General features: G+C 35.3%; 1 protein-coding gene across 1 annotated transcript in view; it reads left to right on the forward strand.

Moving 5' to 3' along the window:
* Positions 1 to 21,051, forward strand: part of TDRD5 (tudor domain containing 5) — a 90,944-nt gene that overhangs the window by 40,191 nt on the left and 29,702 nt on the right. The window contains exons 6-10 of the mRNA XM_017524431.1: positions 3,637 to 3,790; positions 6,198 to 6,370; positions 8,098 to 8,318; positions 12,348 to 12,560; positions 12,881 to 12,947. Of these exons, the coding sequence (XP_017379920.1) occupies positions 3,637 to 3,790; positions 6,198 to 6,370; positions 8,098 to 8,318; positions 12,348 to 12,560; positions 12,881 to 12,947 (828 nt within the window). The remainder of the gene's footprint in view (positions 1 to 3,636; positions 3,791 to 6,197; positions 6,371 to 8,097; positions 8,319 to 12,347; positions 12,561 to 12,880; positions 12,948 to 21,051) is intronic.

Below are 21,051 nucleotides of genomic sequence, written 5' to 3' on the forward strand. Positions count from 1 at the left end.
AAATGACAGGTATTAAACAGGCAAAGAAGGGGACAGAATGAGTAGTAAACTCTAGAATTCAAATAAACCTTATGGAAATGGAAGATTTGAGACTATATGTTTGAAAGAGCACACTGTATATCTGACAGTATCAACTCGAAATGACCAATATCAAATTTCTAGACTGAAATGAAAAAAAAAATTTTCTGGGCATTTAAACAAAAACAGCAAGTGACTTATAAAGGAAACAAAAGTTATATTATTAGACATTTTCACTGCAATATTTTATGCTAGATGAAAAGAGAGAAACTTATTTTATGTACTCAAAGCATGAGCCAAGGAGTCTCTAGCTAGCAAAACTGACTTTCAATTGCAGAGAGCCAGACGAGCTATTATCACCATGCAAGAATTCAGGAACTCTTGTTCTCATGAGCTCTTCCTGAGGAATCTGCCGGAGAATGAGCATCAGAAAACCAAAATCACACTAGAGAGACATTGATAAAAGAATGAATGCCATTTGTGGAACTAAGATCAAATGAGGGGAAGAGGGGAGAGAATGTAGCATTTAGGGGCAATATACTCTGCCAATGTAGACAAAGTACAGTTACACAAAATGGTGGAAGGAGAAATGGTGAGCATATGCAAAAGTATTTTGTTTTCATTATATTGGTGGTAGTATTCTGAGACCACTGTTGTATAATTTGGTATAAAGCAAATAATTAGGAGATAATTCATATTGTGTATACAAGGATATCCAAGTTACATAAATTGAGCTTGGAACATCTTGTCATATCAAACCAACAAGGAAGCTATTAAAAACTGGGTTCACTGGAAGGCAGAGTTTGCAGTGGGCTGAGATCTTGCTCTTGCACTCCGGCCTGGGCAACGAAGAGTGAAACTCCATCTCAGGAAAAAAAAAAAAAGGAAAAAGAAAAAAAACAACAAATAGGTGCACATTAGAAGAGCTTAGGAATTCAATTGAAGAATTACTTCAGGCTACAATAAGGATAATAATTGCAGTATTTTGAAGCCCATCAAATATATTTAATTCTGTGAGTTTATATGATACTAAGAGCACTAATGACTCAACATAGAGGATGATGGAACTAATTCACTTTCTTTAAAAATGGTAACTAAGAGAGCCAGTCACTTAATCTTGGCTTTCCTAAATGAGTTGCTATTGCTGGATAAGCAAAGAGCAGATGAGAGGAAGCATACATCTATAGAGTGTTCCAAATGAAAAGGAATGGACAGAATGCTGCTGTGAAAATCCTCAAAGTAATGGATCTAGGAATTGACTAAGAATGGCTCCTAACAACACCAAAAAGGAGACGACCAGATGTTATGTGGCCCTTTTTAGAATACAGCATCACTTACAGTATTGTCAAAGAGATCAAACATGAATCTCATCAAGCCTGGGGGGATATCCATTATGCTAATTTGCAGGAAATGTTTGTATTATAGGATTGTCAGACTTTGAGGAAACAAAATCATGTAAACAGGATATATACACATATTTGAAGGCATAACTCTAAACTCTAAAAAAAGGATAATTAAGTTTGGTTGAAGCTGGAAGGAAAATAAGGAGGGTGGGAGTAGAAATGTATCAATTTCTTTTTTTAAGGCAGCGTCTCACTGTTGCCCAGGCTGGAGTGCACATAGCACACTGCAGCCTTAGCCTCCCAAGTAACTGGGATTGCAGGCACATGCCGTCATGCCCAGCTAAGTTTTTTTAAAAAAAATTTAGGCTGGCCTAAAACCCCTAGTCTCAAGCAGTCCCTCCTGCCTCAGCCCCCCAAACTGCTGGGATAACAGATGTGAGTCACTTTTCTCAGCCCATCAATTTCTTCATTGCTCATAGTTGGGAGCCAATAAAGCAGAAAGCATAACAAAGGAATTAGGATAAAATACATCTGACATATTAATAAATTGACTAACCTTTTGAAAGAAACTGAGTCTCAGGATTAGATAGCAAAACTCAACTGTGTTTCATGTACTGATACAGTAATTGAAAAAAGCAAGATGTATCTAGTATATGTAATCTCTTATGTTGAAGCATGTTTGAGTTTTGATAATTTCTGGAACATTATAAAAAGAAACTGGCAATAATAGTTTCAGGGAAGTGATTACTACGTGACTGAGGAATTTTTTGTTGTTGTTTTTTGCCAATTTAACTGAAGTGTTTATTTTGGAAATAGTTCCTGATTAAATTAACATCCTGCCTTTTAATGATCAGATCACTCAGCATCATTACAGTTTACCAAAATACAGGTAAATTCTAAAGGAAAATGTGATTTCTGAATAATAGCTATCAAGTCAAAGCGATTGAGAAATCCAGATGAGCACTGTATTCTCATCTGCTTGTATCTCATGGTGCAGAGGAGAAAGCTGGAAGATGGCCACTTACGTTTTCATGCCCGATTTGTCAGATAGCAACCCAATATAAAACTCAAAAATAAATCCACAGCATAAATTGAGGAAACTGAAGCTTGTTCACTTTAAAAACCGAAAGGATTGACAATAATATATTAAATTCAAATGACAGACTACCTGAAGAGCCAAGATGAGGATACATATCAGAAGGTTTTCCACTGAAAGCATTAAAATTAGTATTAAAAAGATAATTTGCATGATGTATTAAAAATATACTAATTGAGTTTTTCAATATGAAATGCATGTAAAGAATGAAGATAGAAGTCACTCAAAAAAGTCTCTTTAGATGTAGCAGATTTTGTTTTTTAGGCTCAGAAATAAGCAAATTTATCACAATGTTTCTTAGGATAATACAATAAATGCAACACATTTATTGTCTTTCTTAGAATAATACCTGCAGCACATGCAAAATATGAAGACTTGCAGGCAGCTTTGGGAGAACATTTCACTTTAACCTTTTGGAATAGATTTTTTTAAATGTTTTAAGAATTTATATAAGATAGAGTTAATATAAATGAAACTAAAATAATGTTGGTGATGCTTTTGACTGGAATAAAATAACTGATGATAGATAGTCCTTTTAAGACATATGAAATGTTTCCTGTTTGGGGAATGTATTTTATATGCCTGTTCTATATATATTGTCTCCTGTCTTTATTTGGTATGACTTTTCTGAGGCAAGAAAATCAAACTGTATGCTAAGAGAAATACACTGATAAGTATCTGCTTATTTATTCCAAGTTCTAAGGTGAAATGATAAAATTTAAGGAAATATTTTTAAACAATAATTTTCCTACATGTTAGAAATGGTACTGAATATTATCTTTATGGAAAATGGAGAAATACCAATAGTTTTATTACAACTGTTGTATTTTGTGCATTCTCCTCTTTTATAAAGAAGACTTTTCCTTTATATTCAGACATTGTTAAAAACGAGAGGTGAAAAGGCCCCCTAACTTTTACTTCACTTTACCACATGCTCTAAAAAGAACTTGACATTGAGCTAGAAGTTTTATGGTAAGGGATAATTGGTCACTTGGTTTGTTGGTTTGTTTTATACTGCTATGGAAGGGAGCCTTTACTCGGTAATACTTGAGTTCATTGACCCTTAAAGATTTAGTTTGGCTAAATTCAAATTAAAGCATTGTCCAAGGACAACTGTGTATGTTACATTTCTGTTATCTAACGCTGATTCATGTAATTACTGGGTTTTTTTTCTGACAGGTAATTTTTCAGGAGCAACTTTCACCAAAAAAATTGGGCTTCTTAAATGTGACAGAACTTGTTGGAGCTCTTAGCGACATTCTCCATGTTGAGTTCAGGGAAGGACAACAAGACTTAGTAGTGTTTGATGTTGATAAGAAGCCTCTGCCTCCTGGTGAGTAGAACCACAGTACGATGCAAACTTCATTTTTATTGTCCTTATGAGGACAAAGACAAAACATGAAATAATGCCTAGCCATGAAACGTTTTGTATATCATGACCTCCTTTCTGGTGGGATTTATTATAATAAGGTTAATCTGTAAAAACAATCTGAATTTTAAATTTTTACTTTCTTCATTGTCTAGATATTTTTATTATTCTTAAGGAAATAAAGTTTGTAAATTTTTGATTTGATAATGCAGTTGTTCTTAACTCAGGGCGTGCATTAGAAGCTTTTTAGAAATATATAGAGATGCAGAATAAATGGGTATGCGCCGGGACCCAGCACTTATATTTTTTAAAATAAACTTTTAATTTTCGGGTAATTTCAGTGTTACAGAAAAATCATTAAGTCTGTAGTACAGAGTTCCAATGCACCTTTCATCCAGTTTCATTTAATATTAATGTTGCATATTACCATGATACATTTATCAAAACTAAGAAATGAACATTAGTACATTGCTAGTAACTAAACTCCAGACTTTATTCTGATTTTACCAGTTTTTCCAAGAATGTTCTTTTTCTGTTTCTGTATCCACTCCAGGATAATACTGCATTTAGGCACTTGATTTTTTTTGGTGGGGAGGGGAGGGGCTGCTTTTTCTTTTGAAGTTTTTATTGAGATAATTTTAGGTTTACTTGGAGTTGTAAGAAATAATACAGTATGATCCCGTGTACCTTTTACCCAGTTTCTCCAATGGCAACACCTCGCAAAACTAGATTGCAGTATAGTACTTGTATTTTCATAAGCTTGTATGAGTGGTTATGATGTATGGTTTTTTTCCCCAAAATGTAACTACCTTTACTGATTTTTATGATTATTAAAGTAACTCATGTTCATTCTAAAAATATATAAATAGCACAGATGAGTAAAGAGAGAACATTTTCTATTATTTTAACCCCCCTAAAAAATAATGCTGTTAGAATGTTTAGCCTGCCAGACTTTTTCCAGTGAATATGTAAGACATAGATAGACCTTTTTCTTAAATCACAAAAGCTGCATATGCTTGTCTAAACAATTCCAACAATACAGAGGTCACTAGCATTAATAGTTTTAGTGTGTATATTTCTGGACCTCTTCTATAGGATATAGCTAATTATCACATGTATAATTTTTCCTGCACAAAACAGTAGCATATAAATACAAATTTTCCTTAACTTATGATGGGGTTCTGTCCCAGTAAACCCATCATAAGTAGAAAATGCATTTAACATACCTAGCCTACTGAACATTATACCTTGGCCTAGCCTACCTTAAATGTGCTCAGAACACTTACATTAGCCTGTGGTTGGGCAAAATCATCTAATCCAAAGCCTATTTTTTAATAAACTTCTGAATATCACCTGTAATTTATTGAATACTGTACTAACAGTGAAAAACAGTGTTGTATGGGTATGGAGTATTGTTTCTAATGAATGTGCATCACTTTCGTAGCATAAGAAAGTAAAACCACTGTGGACGTCTGATTGTGTTTCCATTTTTCACAATCACAAAAAAAGATACAGTGACAAATATTCTTGTACCTACATCTTTGTGTACTTAGGTCTTCATTTTTTTTTTTTTTAGGAACCACCATGCTTGTAGGTCTATCTGGAGTCTTTTTTTCTTTTTGAGATTTAGTCTCGCTGTGTTGCTCAAGCTGGAGTGCAGTGGCACAATCTTGGGTCACTGCAACCTCTGCTTCCCAGGTTCAAGCGATTCTCCTGCCCCAGCATCCCGAGTAGCTGGGACTACGCTGGGCTGATTTTTGTATTTTTAGTGAGATAGCATTTCACCTTACTGGCCAGGCTAATCTTGAATTCCTCACCTTGTGATCCGCCCACCTTGGCCTCCCAAAGTGCTGGGATTATAGGCATGAGCCACCTCGCCCAGCCTGGAGTCTGTTTTAATGTGCCAATCTCTTGTAGTTATATCATCTTGTAGTATACTTTACATGATTAACTTGAAAGTTCCCTATGAATTAGGGGATTGTATTACAGAATATCGAGTAGTTACATACACTCTATGTTAAGCAACAAAGAATGTTCACTGTTTAATTTGAACAAAAAGTAAATTGAAATCAAGATGCTAAAAAAAATTGTCTTTTACTAAAGTTTAAGAAACTTTATCATATCACAAGCCTCCCTCCCCCAGCACAAATAATTTAAGATTTGTTCCCATCTAGAACTTGCCTTATATTTTGCCACACTTGAAAGGTCTGCAAGGACACATTTGTATCTCTCATTTATCATTGTCTTTCTAGCACCTGGTTTGTTGAAGGTGCTTAGTAACAGTTGTACAGCTATTTTAACAAATATGTGTAGGCTGTTCTATTGGTCATTTCAGATGGAGTTGTTTCATCAGTCAGAAATTTGTGTTTAGTTCAATCAGATAAGAAAATAGAAGCCAAAGCTTATGTCTCCAGTCCACCTAGAAATTCATTGTCTACTGCTACTGTCAAAGAGACTACATGGAATTGTCCTTCAGAAAACCAAAAAGAGCCACAACAGAAAATTTGCAAGAAGCCTAATCTGGTGGTAAAGCCTTTACAGCTGGTGAGTGAGGTTTAAAGACTGTGCACTGGAGATTCAGCGTTATGGAAAGTGAATGTATGTTTCTTTAAACCAAAATCCTTTTTAGAAAAGTCTTATTTCTTGATATATCATTTCTTAGAAGGGATCATATCTTCGTACTAAAGTTATGTCATAAAGCATTCTTTCTAATTTTCAGTCTTTTATATAACTTGCTTTTCCTCAAGGCTTATTTTAAAGTTTTCTGATAGTTTTAATAGTTGACAGCTCTCTCATGATGATGTCTTGAAAATCCGCAGGGGCTTTATAGGGAAAAATTGAGAGGCTCCATTTTGGCTGTGTGCTTCAACACTGCTGCAAGTTGCCTCTCCACCCATCCTCAGTTATAGAGTGCATTTATTCTTTTTTCTTTTATTGCATCTCCACACACAATTCTCCCTTTTTGTGTTCTTATCTCCCATTACTTATTTTGTTGTTATTAAGAAATCATTGCTTGTTCTTTTTCCCATATACCCTCTCTACCTGACTTCTTTCATGGAAGGAAAAATTTTTTAAAAATTATTTTTATACTTTAAGTTCTGGAGTACATGTGCAGAATGTGCAGGTTTGTTACATAGGTATACACATGCCATGGTGCTTTGCTGCACCCATCAACCCATCATCTACATTAGGCATTTCTCCTAATGCTATCCCTCCCTTAGCCTTCCACCTTCCAATGGTTCCCAGTGCGTGGTGTTCCCCTCCCTTTGTCCATGTGTTCTCATTGTTCAACACTTACTTATGAGTGAGAACATGCGGTGTTTGGTTTTCTGTTCCTGTCTTAGTTTGCTGAGAATGATGATTTCCTGTTTCATTCTTGTCTCTGCAAAGGACATGAACCCATCCTTTTTGTGGCTGCATAGTATTCCATGGTGTATATGCCCACATTTTCTTTATCCATTCTATCATTGGATGGGCATTTGGGTTGGATCCAAGTCTTTGCTATTGTGAACAGTGCTGCAGTAAACATAACGTGTGCATGTGTCTTTATAGTTGAATGTTTTAAATCCTTTGGGTATATTCCCAATAATGGGATTGCTGGGTCAAATGGTATTTCTGTTTCTAGATCCTTGAGGAATCACCACACTGTCTTCCACAATGGTTGAGCTACTTTACACTGCCACCAACAGTGTAAAAGTGTTCCTGTTTCTCCACATCCTCTCCAACATCTGTTGTCTCCTGACTCTAATGATCGCCATTCTAACTGGCGTGAGATGAAAAGTTTTGTATGGAGAGCTTTCTGTATTTTCTGGAGGATGATCGATGACCTAGAGGAAAACAATATGTTTCAGAATGAGAGTATTTGAGAAATCCTGCTTTTGATTGGAAGACTTGTCTGAAATTTAACCTATTAAAGTTACGTTTGACTGTCGATATGTTTGAAGTATCATATTTCCAATTTTGTATAGGGCAGTTGTATGACACACTTTTTAACTCTATACTTAATGTCGTAAGGCAGTAGTTTTTGTATTTTAGCTTAGGTAAGAATCACCCAGGGAATTTTTTTTAAATGCATAGTTCTGGGTCCCATTCCCAGGCATTCTGAATCAGTCTAGGATAGAGTCTAAGAATCTGCATTTTTGTAATATCCCAAGTGATTCCAATAAAGGTGATTCGTGAAATACACTTTGAGAACCATGCCATGGGGTTTGAAATGTCACCAAGAGATTTTTAATGGTTTCTTTTTTTTTTTTTTTTTCTTTAACTTACAGCAAGTGGAAATAGACAAATCACAACTCAACCTGGCAATGGCAAATCATGACATCCCTCCAGATGCTGTGCGTGACAAGAAATTATGCAGACTACCACCATTAGACACCAGTTCCCTGGTAGGGGTCTTTGTGGAGTATATCATCTCTCCTAGTCAATTCTACATCCGGATCTATAGCAGGGATTCATCAGAGTTGCTTGAAGACATGATGATTGAAATGCGGTAGGAGTCTGTTGTTTTCAGGGTGTTTTTCACATATCTCTTAAATCAGCAGTTCTCAAACATTTTGGTTTCAGGACTCTTAAAAAAAGCTCTAAGAGAGCTTTTGTTTATCATTATTTACTGTATAAAAATTAAAACTAAAATTTTAATATTAAATAATCCATGTGTTAAAGAACATTTTTATGAAAACTATTTTTCTGTAAATATTTAGAAGGGTGACATTATTTTATATTTTTGTAGATCTCTTTAATATCTGGCTTAATAGAAGAAAGTTGATTTTTCATATTTGCTTCTGCATTTACTATGTTGAGATACGTTGTTTTGGTTGAAGTATCTGAGAGATCTGGCCTCACACCAATATGTAGTCTGGGAAAAAGTATTTTCACAAATTTCTCTTTTCAGAAAATTGTGAATATTCCTTTTTGATAGTATGGCAAAACTTGACAAATGGTAGTTTCTCAAATGTTATTTGGATTTTGAACTTTTCGTACTCTATTATGTTAAAATCCATTGGTCTGACATTACACTTTGAATGGATCTAAGACTGGCTGTGTAATTGCCGGCCCTGGTGCAAAATTAAAATGCAGGGCTCCCTGTTTAAAAATTGCTAATTTCAGGATGGCAACAGCAGAATATTAAAGCAAGCAGAAAGCTGCTTCTAAGCATGGATTAAAACTAGCCCTGAATGGATCATACAATTTTATAACATCATGTATTGGTCATTTGGAAAATACCTAGTTCACTGAATTATGCAGATCTTCCAAATGTTGACACATTTCATTATGTAGTATAAAAATACTATCATTGATCTCATCAGAAAAGTATTTAGTATTGGGAAGCTGTCAAGTTCACAGTGGATGCAACATTTCCAAAATCCTTTTACTTGCAAGCTTGTTCGTTATCATTGACAATGTGTACTGTGATTTGTTTTGCTTGAAGTGGCAAGCTTGCTTCATTTTTGAAAAATCTGTATCAGATACCCAAGTCTGAATAAACATAGCTTGCTAGTGGTTCTTTCAAGCAAAAATGATATCAAAGAAGTGGCTAGTTCATCTTCTAGGTAAGAATCATGTTTTATACTTTGAGATTTTATACTTTGAGATTTTATACTTTGAGAACTACTGACTTACATTATCTCTTTTCTCTACTAAAAACTGTCCTTTGTAAAAACAAAATTAGCAAACACCATATAAAATGTGGACATTTTCAACCACTTTAGATTTATTTATGAACCACAATGTGATTTATATATTGTTGTCACAGAAGAACATTTTATTTTGTATCTCTAAAAACATACCATGTTTTTAATTTGACAACATTACATATTCATCTGATGCAGAACACCTGGCATAATTTAAGTAGCATAAACGCTTGGTAAAAATATTATATATTCCATTTCAGTATGCCTTTGAGATGTTTGTACATGTTTTAAAAGCACACTCACTGGCTCTGTGACCTTAAAGTTACTTTACTTCTCTGGGCCTAGTTGTCTTATCTCCGGAATGAGATAACAGTACCTACTTCACAGAATTGAAAATTAAAGTACTTAGAGCCTAGCCCAAATGTTGGCTGCCATTATTATTAATACTATAGACCGGGTGGTACAGTGTGGTTCATGCCTGTAAACCTAGCACTTTGGGAAGCCAAGGTGGGAGGATTGCTTGAGCCCGCAAGTTCATAATTAGTCTGGACAACATAGTGAGACCCTGTATCTACAAAAAAATGAAAAACTATCTGGGCATGATGGTGCATGTCTGTAGTCCCTGCTGCCCAGGAGGGTCAAGGATGCATTGAGCTATGATTGTGCTACCACACTTCAGCCTGGGCAACAGCCTGTCTGGAAAAAAAAAAAAACAACTGTAAATGTAAAAAATATACTGAAAAAAAATACTGTATTGTGTTTGGTGTCAGAATGTTGAGGCACTTGCACTACAAGGATAAGTAAGACATGGTCTTTGCCTTTGTGAATACCATGATTAGCTAAGAAGATGGGAGATACATGGGATATTGTTAAAGGGAGTTGTTCTGCCTGGGCAAGGTTGAGGAAAGCCTCACAAAAGAGATAATTGAGCTAGGCCTCAGAAGACAAGCATTTGCCAGTCACGGAGGTTGTGAGTGGGTATATTCAGGTCCAGTTGCTGGAACCAAGACCAACATTAACAAAGGAGTAAGTGGTATTCCCTGGGAACAACCATAAGTAAGTAATGTTAGCACCAGGTGAGGTTGCAGGAGTCAGGAAGAGGGAGACAGTGACTGGATGTGATGCTGGAAGACTAAGAAAAAGCTAGATTCTGAATACCATAGGAAGATGTTTTCTCTTATTCTATAGACAGCGGGGAAGCACTGATGTGTTTAAGAAAGGAAGGACATCAACAGTTTGTATTTTAGGAGGATACCCCTACTTGCAGAGTAGAAGATGGAGTGAAGGAATGAAGAACTATTAGTGGACTAGCTTTGATGAGAGCGAGAATAGAAAGGAATAGAGAAATTAGGAAAATGAAAATTGTCAGGTGACAAGACGGGAGTTGAGAAGAATAAGAAAGAGAAGGAGACGATGAAAACTGTTTGCTTTAGAGACTAGGTAGGTTTGACCTGGTTTGAAAACTTCTTAATAGAGGTTTATCTGTAATGTCTCTTAAGTTGACCATGAGAGTCATTGGCAATGTTGAATAGATGGTATTAGTTAGAATTAGGTTTAGCCACTGTTAGATATAACTTTACTGCAGTAGCTTAAAGAAGATAAAAGTTTATTTCTTCTTCCTATAATAGTCCAGATATACACAATGCATGCTGATATAATAGCTCTGTGTTGAGAGACACACAGGTGTAGAATCTTGCTGCTCCAGAATAGCGTGTTGTCCTTGTTCCCATGGTCTTGGGTCCAGGTCCTTCTTCCAGCAAGTGGGAAGGGGAAACAGAAGTGGGGGCTGGGAGACACCTGTTTTATTGAAAGACACAACCCGGAATTTTCACTCTTAAAACTGTGGGTAAAATACACATTGAATGTACTCATTTTAACTATGTATACTTTTTCTCATATCCCATTGGCCAGAGCTGAGTATTCACGTAGCCACAGTTAGATGCAGGGGAGCTTGGGAAACGTGAATGTCCATTTACCCAGTTAAAATTTGGAGGAATCTATTATTAGAGGAAAGGAAAACAGGAAAATGGGTGTTGAGGAACAACAGCCTGTTTTTCATATAGTTGGAAATATTCGAGCTTTGAAGTGCAGAAAGGATGCAGGGTCTTCTAGAGATGGATTGAGAATTAACAATTTATCAGTAGTGTGGTATAAGACTTGAAATGGGTGAGACAGTGTATAGCAAGAATAATAGCTAATATTTGAGTGCTTACTATATTTGTACACTGTCCTAAACTCTCAGATGTTTTAACAAATATTTTATTTTTATCATCCTCATCTTCAGCAAGGAAACTAAAGCACAGAAAGATTGCCACACAGCTAGTAAATGATGGAGTCAGGATTTGGACCCAGGTTATTGGTGCCTAAACTTATGTTATACTTCCTAAAGATAAGACCCCAGTGAACCTCAACATTTAAGGCAATACAGAGCCAATAAAAAAAGTAGCCATTGACAAAGAAGTAGTGAATCATGTCTTAGAAACTAGTAAAGGGTTTGAAAGAGGACAGGGTAACACTGCAGCAAGATGATGTGTATTGAAGACTGAAGAGAGAGGCTGCTGGATTTGGGAATTACCAGGTCATTGATGTCTTAAAACTAATTCATCCTAGGAAGTGCTGGGGAATGAAGTCGGGATACATTCTATCTAGCAGAGAATGTGAGATCAGAAAATGAGTGTATAACTTTATCTTTGAGGAAGTTTGTTGATGAAGAGAAGGGATTCAGATAAGGAAAAAAAATTAATTGGTATTAATGAATACTGACAATATGACAAAGTCAAAACTTTTTCTTTGCTTTTCACCAAGACTTTCTGGCTTGATACATTGATAAAAATTATCTTTAATTTTTTCTTCCCCTGTTGATTTCTCTGTATTATGGAATTCTACAGGCGCTGTTATTCTAATCAGCTGGTTTCTGATCGATATGTCATGCCAGAATGTTTTATTCAGCCGGGACATCTCTGTTGTGTGAGGATTTCTGAGGATAAGTGGTGGTATCGGGTCATTATCCATCGAGTCCTTGGAAAACAGGAAGTCGAAGTGTTCTACCCAGACTTTGGAAATGTTGGAACTGTTCAAAAGTCCTCCCTGAGGTTCCTCAAGTGAGTTGAATTAGAACAATGGATGAATTAAATTTTGAATCACAGTGTTGAAGATCTGTGGGGTTGTGATCTTTCTTTTCTCTTGCCTTCCTCCATCCAATCTTTCCTTCTTTCTTTTTAGTGCATACTTAACAACTGGGTCATTTAGTTTCACAGATGGATTGTAACACTTGCATTGTCTTTTACATGACACTGAATTTTGAATGGACCATGAGACTACATTTTAGTTTCTTACTAAGAAAGTGATTCTTTGGGTCATGCTAAGAGGTATATTTACATAGCAGGAAGAATGAACTTATATATTGGATTATCTGTTGCAGGTGCTGCTACACAAAGCTGCCAGCTCAGGCTATCCCTTGTTCTTTGGCTTGGGTGAGACCAGTAGAGGTATGTTTGCATGTCTCATTTAATCAGCAAACACTTGAGTGCCTATTATGTGCCAAGAACAGTTTTATATGCTCAGAATACAAAGATAAAACATAGAACCAGCCCTCAAAGAAGTCAGTGTATAGAGTATGGAAGATAGACATGTAGATAAAAATTGTTATGCCATGTAAAATTTGCTATAGTAGAGGTTTCAAGAGTGTATGATAAAGGAAGATTGCTTGTTTCTGTCCAAGGTAATCAGGGAGGCATCTGAGTGGCACTTTGAAGGAAGATTAGGAATGTAACTGGATGAAAAAAGAAAGACATTCCAAACAAAGGGAGAGTAGCATGAAACATTTCAAATGGGAGAAATTTTAAGCAGTTCTGTTTGGCTACAGAATATAGGATAAGCTAGCTTGGGTACATGGTAGAAAATGTCCAGTCTATCATTGATAGACTGGATAAAGAAAATATGGCACATATACACCATGGAATACGATGCAGCCATAAAAAAGGATAAGTTCATGTCCTTTGCAGGGATATGGATGAATTTGGAAACCATCATTCTCAGCAAACTGACCCAAGAACAGAAAACCACACACTGCATGTTCTCATTCATAGGTGGGTGTTGAACAATGAAAACACATGGACACAGGGAGGGGAACGTCACACACTGGGGTCTGTTGGGGGTGGGGGGCTAGGGGAATGAGAGTGGTGGGTGAGGAGATTGGGGAGGGATAACATTGGGAGAAATACATAATGTAGGTGACGGGGGGATGGAGGCAGCAAACCACCATGGCATGTGTATACCAATGTAACAATCCTGCAAGATCTGCACATGTACCCCAGAACTTAAAGTATAATAATAATTTATATATGTATATATAGAAAATACCAAAGAAATAGGAGCCTAATGTGAACACCCATGTTCAGAAGTCTGAACATTGTTGTCCTTTAGAGGCTGGGGAGCAACTAAAGGATGTAAATGGACAGATACATATTTTCAAGATAATTCCCTAGCAGATGCATGTTTTCAAGATAATTTTCTAGCAACATCATGGCAGAGGTTTGAGGTGAAATGGATCAGGAGGCATTTTCATGTATGTAGGTGCATTTGTTTATGTAGTTACAAATTATGTACCTAACTTTGTATTTTTCCTTCAGAACTCTTTCTAGTGCATACCTACACATTTATTATGCGATATTTGTCTGCCTAATCTAAATAACTCATCAGTTGCTCACATATAAATAATTTTAAAAATATTTTTTATCTGAAAAATTCTGTAAAGAAAAACAAAATTACCTATAATTCCACTACTCAAACACTTTAGAAATTTGGTATATGTTTGTTTCTTCTAGTTTATTTTATTGGATGTTCAGAGCAAGGGTTTTTTGTATGGTTTTCAGCATTACTTAAAATAGTGATCATAATATTTTGTATTCTGCTTTTTTGCTTAGTATTATAGAGTAAGTACTTTTATGTGTTATTAAGCTGTCAATTTTAATGGATTCATAGTGTTATCTGTTAGGTAAATATGCATCATAGCCTGCTTAACCATTTCTTTATTGTTTGATGTTCAAACTGCTTCTAATTTTTGACTGTTAGAAACAATGTATGCAAAATGTTTTTTGTGTAAGCCTGTATTCAATATTGTTTTCTTGGGTGCATTTTAGCCCTGAATAAATTTCTTTTTACTATTTTATCATCAGGAAGCACAGGACTCAATTTATGACTCAATTGTAGCCAGTGTTCATTGCTTTCATATCAGCCAGATAGGTTTCATTTTTTGTTCTCTTTTTTCTAACAGAGTCTGGCTTTGTTGCCCAGGAGGCTGGAGTGCAGTGGCGCGATCTCGGCACACTGCAACCTCCGCCTCCCAGGTTCAAGCAATTCTCTTGCCTCAGCCTCTTGAGTAGCTGTGATTACAAGAATGTGCCCCACACCTGGTTTATTTTGTATTTTTAGTAGAGGCGGGGTTTCACCATGTTGGCCAGGATGTTCTCAAACTCCTGGCCTCAAGTGATCTGCTTGCCTCAGCCTCCCAAAGTGCTGGGATTACAGTCATGAACCTCTGCACCCAGCCTTTCTTTCTTTCTCTCTAAACTCCTTCTGGCCTTAGGGCTTTTGTACATTTTGATATCTGGAATAGCTTATTCACAGTGATCTCATGGTTGTCCTCCTTGTCATTCTAATTTAAGTCCAAATGTTATTTCCTCAAAAGGGACTTCGACCTGACAATTAAAAATGCACCCTTCACTTAAGTCATTCATTGTAACCTTGTTGTATCTTTATAATGCTTATCACTATCTGGTATTGTCTTGTCTTGTTTGTTTATGCATGACAGTGTGAGTCCCTGAAATCAGGGAGACTGACTTGCTCACCACTGAATCTCCAGTGCACCCAGAGCAATGGCTTGGTGCATGGTAATTGCTCAGTAAATAGGTTTTTAACTAAATGAATGTATCTCACTTTATTTCTGTCTTTTTTTTCTGATTTCAAAAATAATTAATGCATTTTATAATAGCATAATAGCAACAGAGTATTACGCCCATTAGCTAAATTAGAAGCAGGCAAAAAAAAAGCAGAAGTTAAATGGCAATAGGACCTTTCAAGCTTCTTTTCTGAGGGTACTCCTTAATCTGCAGTTTTGCTGTCTTACAGAATTACAAGACATTGTTTGGAAATGGCAGAACAGCTAGAATTTAGGGTAGAAATACTTGAAGGTAGGGAGTCACAGAATGGATGAGTTCCCAGATCAGTGTATATGATCTGTCCAAATCCTTAGGTGACTACTGAACTTTCTAAGTGCTGGGGAGAACTCAGTAGCCCTAGTGAAAAATCAACAGCTGGCATTTGAGGTGACTGGACAGAGATTTCTGTTGCTGCAGACTGCAAAAGAGACAGTTGGGAGTTTAAGTCCAGAAAGTTTTAATTGCTGACTAAAACAAAACCACTCTTGAGAAGAGCGTGACAGAATCCAGAATCTCTAAAACATATTGATAATGTTTACTGTTCAACTAAAAATCACTAGACATGCAAAACAAAACCCAGGAAAATGTGACATATACTCAAGGAAAAAAGTAGCTGGTAGAAACTGACATTGAGATGTCCCAGACATTGCAGTTAGCAGACAAGGACTTTAAACCAGCTAGTATGAATATATTCAAGGACTGTGAGATTTACTCATCACTGAGGAACAGAGAAGGAATTTCTGCAGAAAGAAACTATTTAAAATAAATGGAAGTTCTAGAGTTGTAAAGTGAAATCAATGAAAAGTTTCTGGATAGGCTTAATAGCAGATTTGGAGACAATGGAGGAGTCTGTGAACTTTAAAAACAGATCAAAAGAAATTATCCAATGTGAAGAAGAGCATAAAAAAATAATTGAAATGAAAATGGACAGAGACCTAAGGGAATATATGGTTCAAGATCAGATACCCCACATACATGTAATTGGAGTCCCATAAAGAGAGTTGAGAGAATAGGATGGAAAAAAGGAAGGCCAAAAATTTCCACAAAGAGGTCATATATCAACAAACTCCAAGCAGAATAAATACAAAGAAAACCATACCTAGGCACATCATAATCAAACTGCTGAAATCTAAAGCAAAAAGAGAAACTCCTGAAAGCAACAAGAAAGGGGAAAATACAGGGGACAATAATATAAATAATAACTAACTTCCCATTAAAAGGAACAACACTGAAGTCTGAAAGAGAAAAAGAAGTCAAGCTGGAATTCTATATCTAGTGAAAATATCTATCAAAATGAAGAAATGGAGAAACTGTCAAAAAGTAAAAGCTGAGATTGTCGCTAGCTATCTTGAACAAGAAATACTAAAGGAAGTTCTTCCAATTCTGATGTTAAGTAAAACCAGAAGGTAATGCAGATCTACGAGAAAGAAAGATGATTATGGAAAATGATTAATATGTAAGCAAACATAAAAGACTTCTTAATTTTATTCTCTGAATTTATTTAAAAGACAGAACTTTTAAAAGTAAGCCGATAATACTATATGTTGGGCTTCATAGCATATGTTAATGTAATATATATTTATCCCAAAAGTCTTAGTGCGGTTTAAGGTTTAATAATTACAGAAATATAAAGACTACAAGTCATAAAATTATTCAAAAGTTTAATTTTTAACTTGATATATACTTGTTTATATGTAACACTTATTTTGTAAATTTTGAACAATTTTTTAATCTTAATATTTTGTTTCAACTTTCACCACTCCAGCAAAAGATTGAAATGTATTTATAGTAGAATTTTCATTTTTTATTCTTTCTTATTTTGATGTCATTTAAAGTTTCATTTTTGACATAAATTCTTCATAATTTTTTTGTCCTTTTGATGTTGACATCTGTAATGATATGTCTTCATACACTCCAAATATGTATTTGTGTCTTTTTTAAGGATCTAAAGAGACAGATATTTGCCATTTTGAATAGTTTGTTCAAAGAACCAAGTTTGGCTTTCTTGTTTCTGTTATAAACATTTTTTAGTATTTTGTTTATTTCTGTCTTATTTTTACTGTTTGCTTAATTCTACTTTCTTTCGGTTTATTTTGCTCTTTCCCCAAGTTCCTGATGTGTGCAGGCTTAGATTATTTCTAGTCTTTAGGTGGATCTCATAAGTTTTGCTGTGTAGTAGTTCTATTATTGTTCAGTTAAAATGTTTTCTAATTTATATTTTGCTTTCTTGTTTGATTCATAGATTATTTAGAAGTTACTTGGTTTATAAACATTTTTCTAATTTGTCCTTTTGTGGTTGATTTCTAGTTTAAATATACTGTGGTCAGAAATCATCCTCTGGATATCAGCCCTTTATGAGGAGGCTGCTTGGTGGTTCAGTATAGTATCACTTTTTGTAAATGGTCATGTCTTCTTAAAAAGTATACATTCTGCAGTTGTGTGCAATATTTTCTATATATGACCATAAGGTCAACTTTATTGTGTGAAACTCATTCTTTCTGATTTTTCTATGTTGCTTTTCTGTAATTATTGAAAGAAGTGTAGTTTTTGTTTATGATTATTTTATGTATTTCTTCCTATAGTTCAGTTTTTATTTTGTATACAATTGAGGCTATGTTATTAGGTACATATGCAATATCAAAAATGTTATATCTTCCTGGCAGACGAGATGTTTTATCTTTATGAAGTTAACCTCTTTATTTCTACTAATGCTTTTTGCTTTAAAACTTGTTTTGTCTTATATTAATGTAACTCTATCATTTTCTATTTAATATTATCCTAGTGTGTTTTTAAACTGTTTTTCCACTTTCAACCCTTTCATATCTTTATATAGATGTCTTTTATGAACTATATATAGTTGTATTTTTTAAAATCCAGGCTAATACTTTTTGTCTTTCAGTCAGAATGTTTAGTCAGATTACATTTATTGTAATAATTGAAATATCTAGGTTTAAATCTTATACTTTATTTTGTGTATGCTATATATCTATTATTTTTCTCACCATGCACACTTTATTTTGAAGAGATTTTTAAGATAATTTACTAAGTAATACACTATTGTTTTAATAATTACTCTAGGAAATACAACATGTATAGCAATGCAAGGACATTAGATCACTTTAACTCCTTTACGCTTCTGACCTGTATTTGTTGTGTAATGTTACAATTTTTAACCCCCCAAGAAATTGCATAAAATGTCAATTTATATTTAATTACATGTTTATCTGCTCTTCATTCTTAAGTCAAACCCTTCTTCTGGACCCATTTTCCTTCATTTGAACTGTGTATCCTTAGGATTTTATTTAATGAGGGTCAGCAAAATTATGTTTATCCAAAAATAACATATTTTTCACTTATCGTAGAAAAATGTATCCATTTGTCAGATGATAGATTGCAAAAATTTTCTCCCGTTCTGTAGGTTATCTGCTCGCTCGGATGATAGTTTCTTTTGCTATACAGAAGCTCTTTAGTTTAATTAGATCCCGTTTGTCAATTTTGGGTTTTGTTGCCATTGCCTTTGGTGTTTTAGTCATTAAGTCTTTGCCCATGCTTGTGTCCTGAATGGTATTGCCTAGGTTTTCTTCTAGGGTTTTTATGGTTCCAAAGAACTTAAATTTACAAGAAAAAAACAACCCCATCAAAAAGTGGGTGAAGGATATGAACAGACACTTCTCAAAAGAAGACATTTATGCAGTCATCAAACATATGAAAAAAAGCTCATCATCACTGGTCATTAGAGTAATGCAAATCAAAACCACAGTGAGATACTATCTCATGCCAGTTAGAATGGCAATCATTAAAAAGTCAGGAAACAATAGATGCTGGAGAGGATGTGGAGAAATAGGAATGCTTTTACACTGTTGGTGGGAGTGTAAATTAGGTCAACCATTGTGGAAGACAGTGTGGTGATTCCTCAAGGACCTAGAAATAGAAATTCCATTTGACCCAGCAATCCCATTAATGGATATACACGCAAAGGATTAGAAATTATTCTATAAAGACACATGGACACGTTGTGTTTATTGCAGCCCTTTTCACAATAGCAAAGACTTGGAACCAGTCCAAATGCCCATCCAATGATAGAATGGATAAAGAAAATGTGGCATATATACACCATGGAATACTGTGCAGCCATAAAAAAGGATGAGTTCATGTCCTTTGCAGGGACATGGATGAAGCTGGAAACCATCATTCTCAGCAAAGCAACACAAGAACAGAAAACCAAACACCACACGTCACTCATAAGTAGGAATAGAACAATGACAACACATGGACACAGGGAGGGGAACATCACACACTGAGGCCTGTCGGGGTGAGGGGCTGGGGGGAATAACGGAGAAATACCTAATGTAGATGAGGGGTTCATGGGTGCAGCAAACCACCATGGCATGTGTGTGCCTATGTGACAAACCTGCACGTTCTGCACATGTACCCAGAACTTAAAGTATAATTTTAAAAAATGTATTTATGAGGTGTAGAATTCTAGGTTAGCAGTTAGTATCTTTAGCACATTGAAGATACCATTACTGGTTTCTGGTTTCTCTTACTGTTTTCTGATTAGTCAGCTGTCAATTTAATAGATGTTTCTTTGAAGGCAGTAATATCCTTTCTGAGAAAGAGACTGTTTTTGTTTGTTTATTTTGTTTTGTTTTGAGACACAGTCTCACTCTGTTGCCCAAGCTGGAGTGCAGTGGTGCGATCTTGGCTCACTGCAACCTCCACCCTCCAGGTTCAAGTGATTATGCTGCCTCAGCCAGCCTCCCAAGTTGCTGGGACTACCGGCACGTGCCACCGTGCCTAACTCTTTTTTGTATTTTTAGTAGAGACAGGATTTCACTATGTTGGCCAGGCTGGTCTTGAACTCCTGACCTCATGATCTGCCCACCTTGGTCTCCCAAAGTGCTAGGATTACAGGTGTGAGCCACTGCGCCCAGCCTCTTTAGCTGTAAGATTTTCTATTAGTTGCTCATGTTCTTCAGCTTCAGTATGATGTGTTTATGTGTGAATTTATTATTTACGCCACTTTATGGTTCATCAGACTTCATTTATTTGTGGTTTGTTACTTTTTTTTAAATCTTGCAAATGCCCAACTATTACCTCTTCAGTTATTGTCTATTCTCCATATTCATATTTGTGTTCTTATTTCTGCTGCTTTTTTTCTGGGACCATAATTCAAAGTGTTAAAAGGTCTCAGTTTTTCTTTCATTTCTCTTAACCTTTCTGCTATGTTTTACATCTGTCTGTCTTTCTATGTTGCATTCTGGGAAATTTTTTCCAAAATACCTCATACTCTAGCAGTTTAAACTTTAATTCTGTCTGATCTGTTACTGAATTGACATGACGTTTTAAATGTGGTTATTACTTTTTACTTTCTAAAACTTCTTAGTTCTGTTAGATAAATTTTTATAGATTGCTAATTTCTGCAGAGGCTTTCAGGCTAAACTGTTTTTTTAGTTTTTTGGCTTTAAGCATAGTAAGTTTTAGAACTTTTCTAGAAATTAAAATATCTAAAATTGAGGATTTGTTATATTGTTTCTATTTGTTCTTTTTTTGATCCATTGTTTCTTTGTATGTATTTTTTTTTTTTTAATTAGGTGGAGTCTTGCTCTGTTACCCAGGCTGGAGTGCAGTGACCTCAGCTCACTGCAACCTC

The sequence above is a fragment of the Cebus imitator genome, unplaced genomic scaffold, assembly GCF_001604975.1.
Source record: "Cebus imitator isolate Cc_AM_T3 unplaced genomic scaffold, Cebus_imitator-1.0 Scaffold33, whole genome shotgun sequence".
NCBI lineage: Eukaryota > Metazoa > Chordata > Mammalia > Primates > Cebidae > Cebus > Cebus imitator.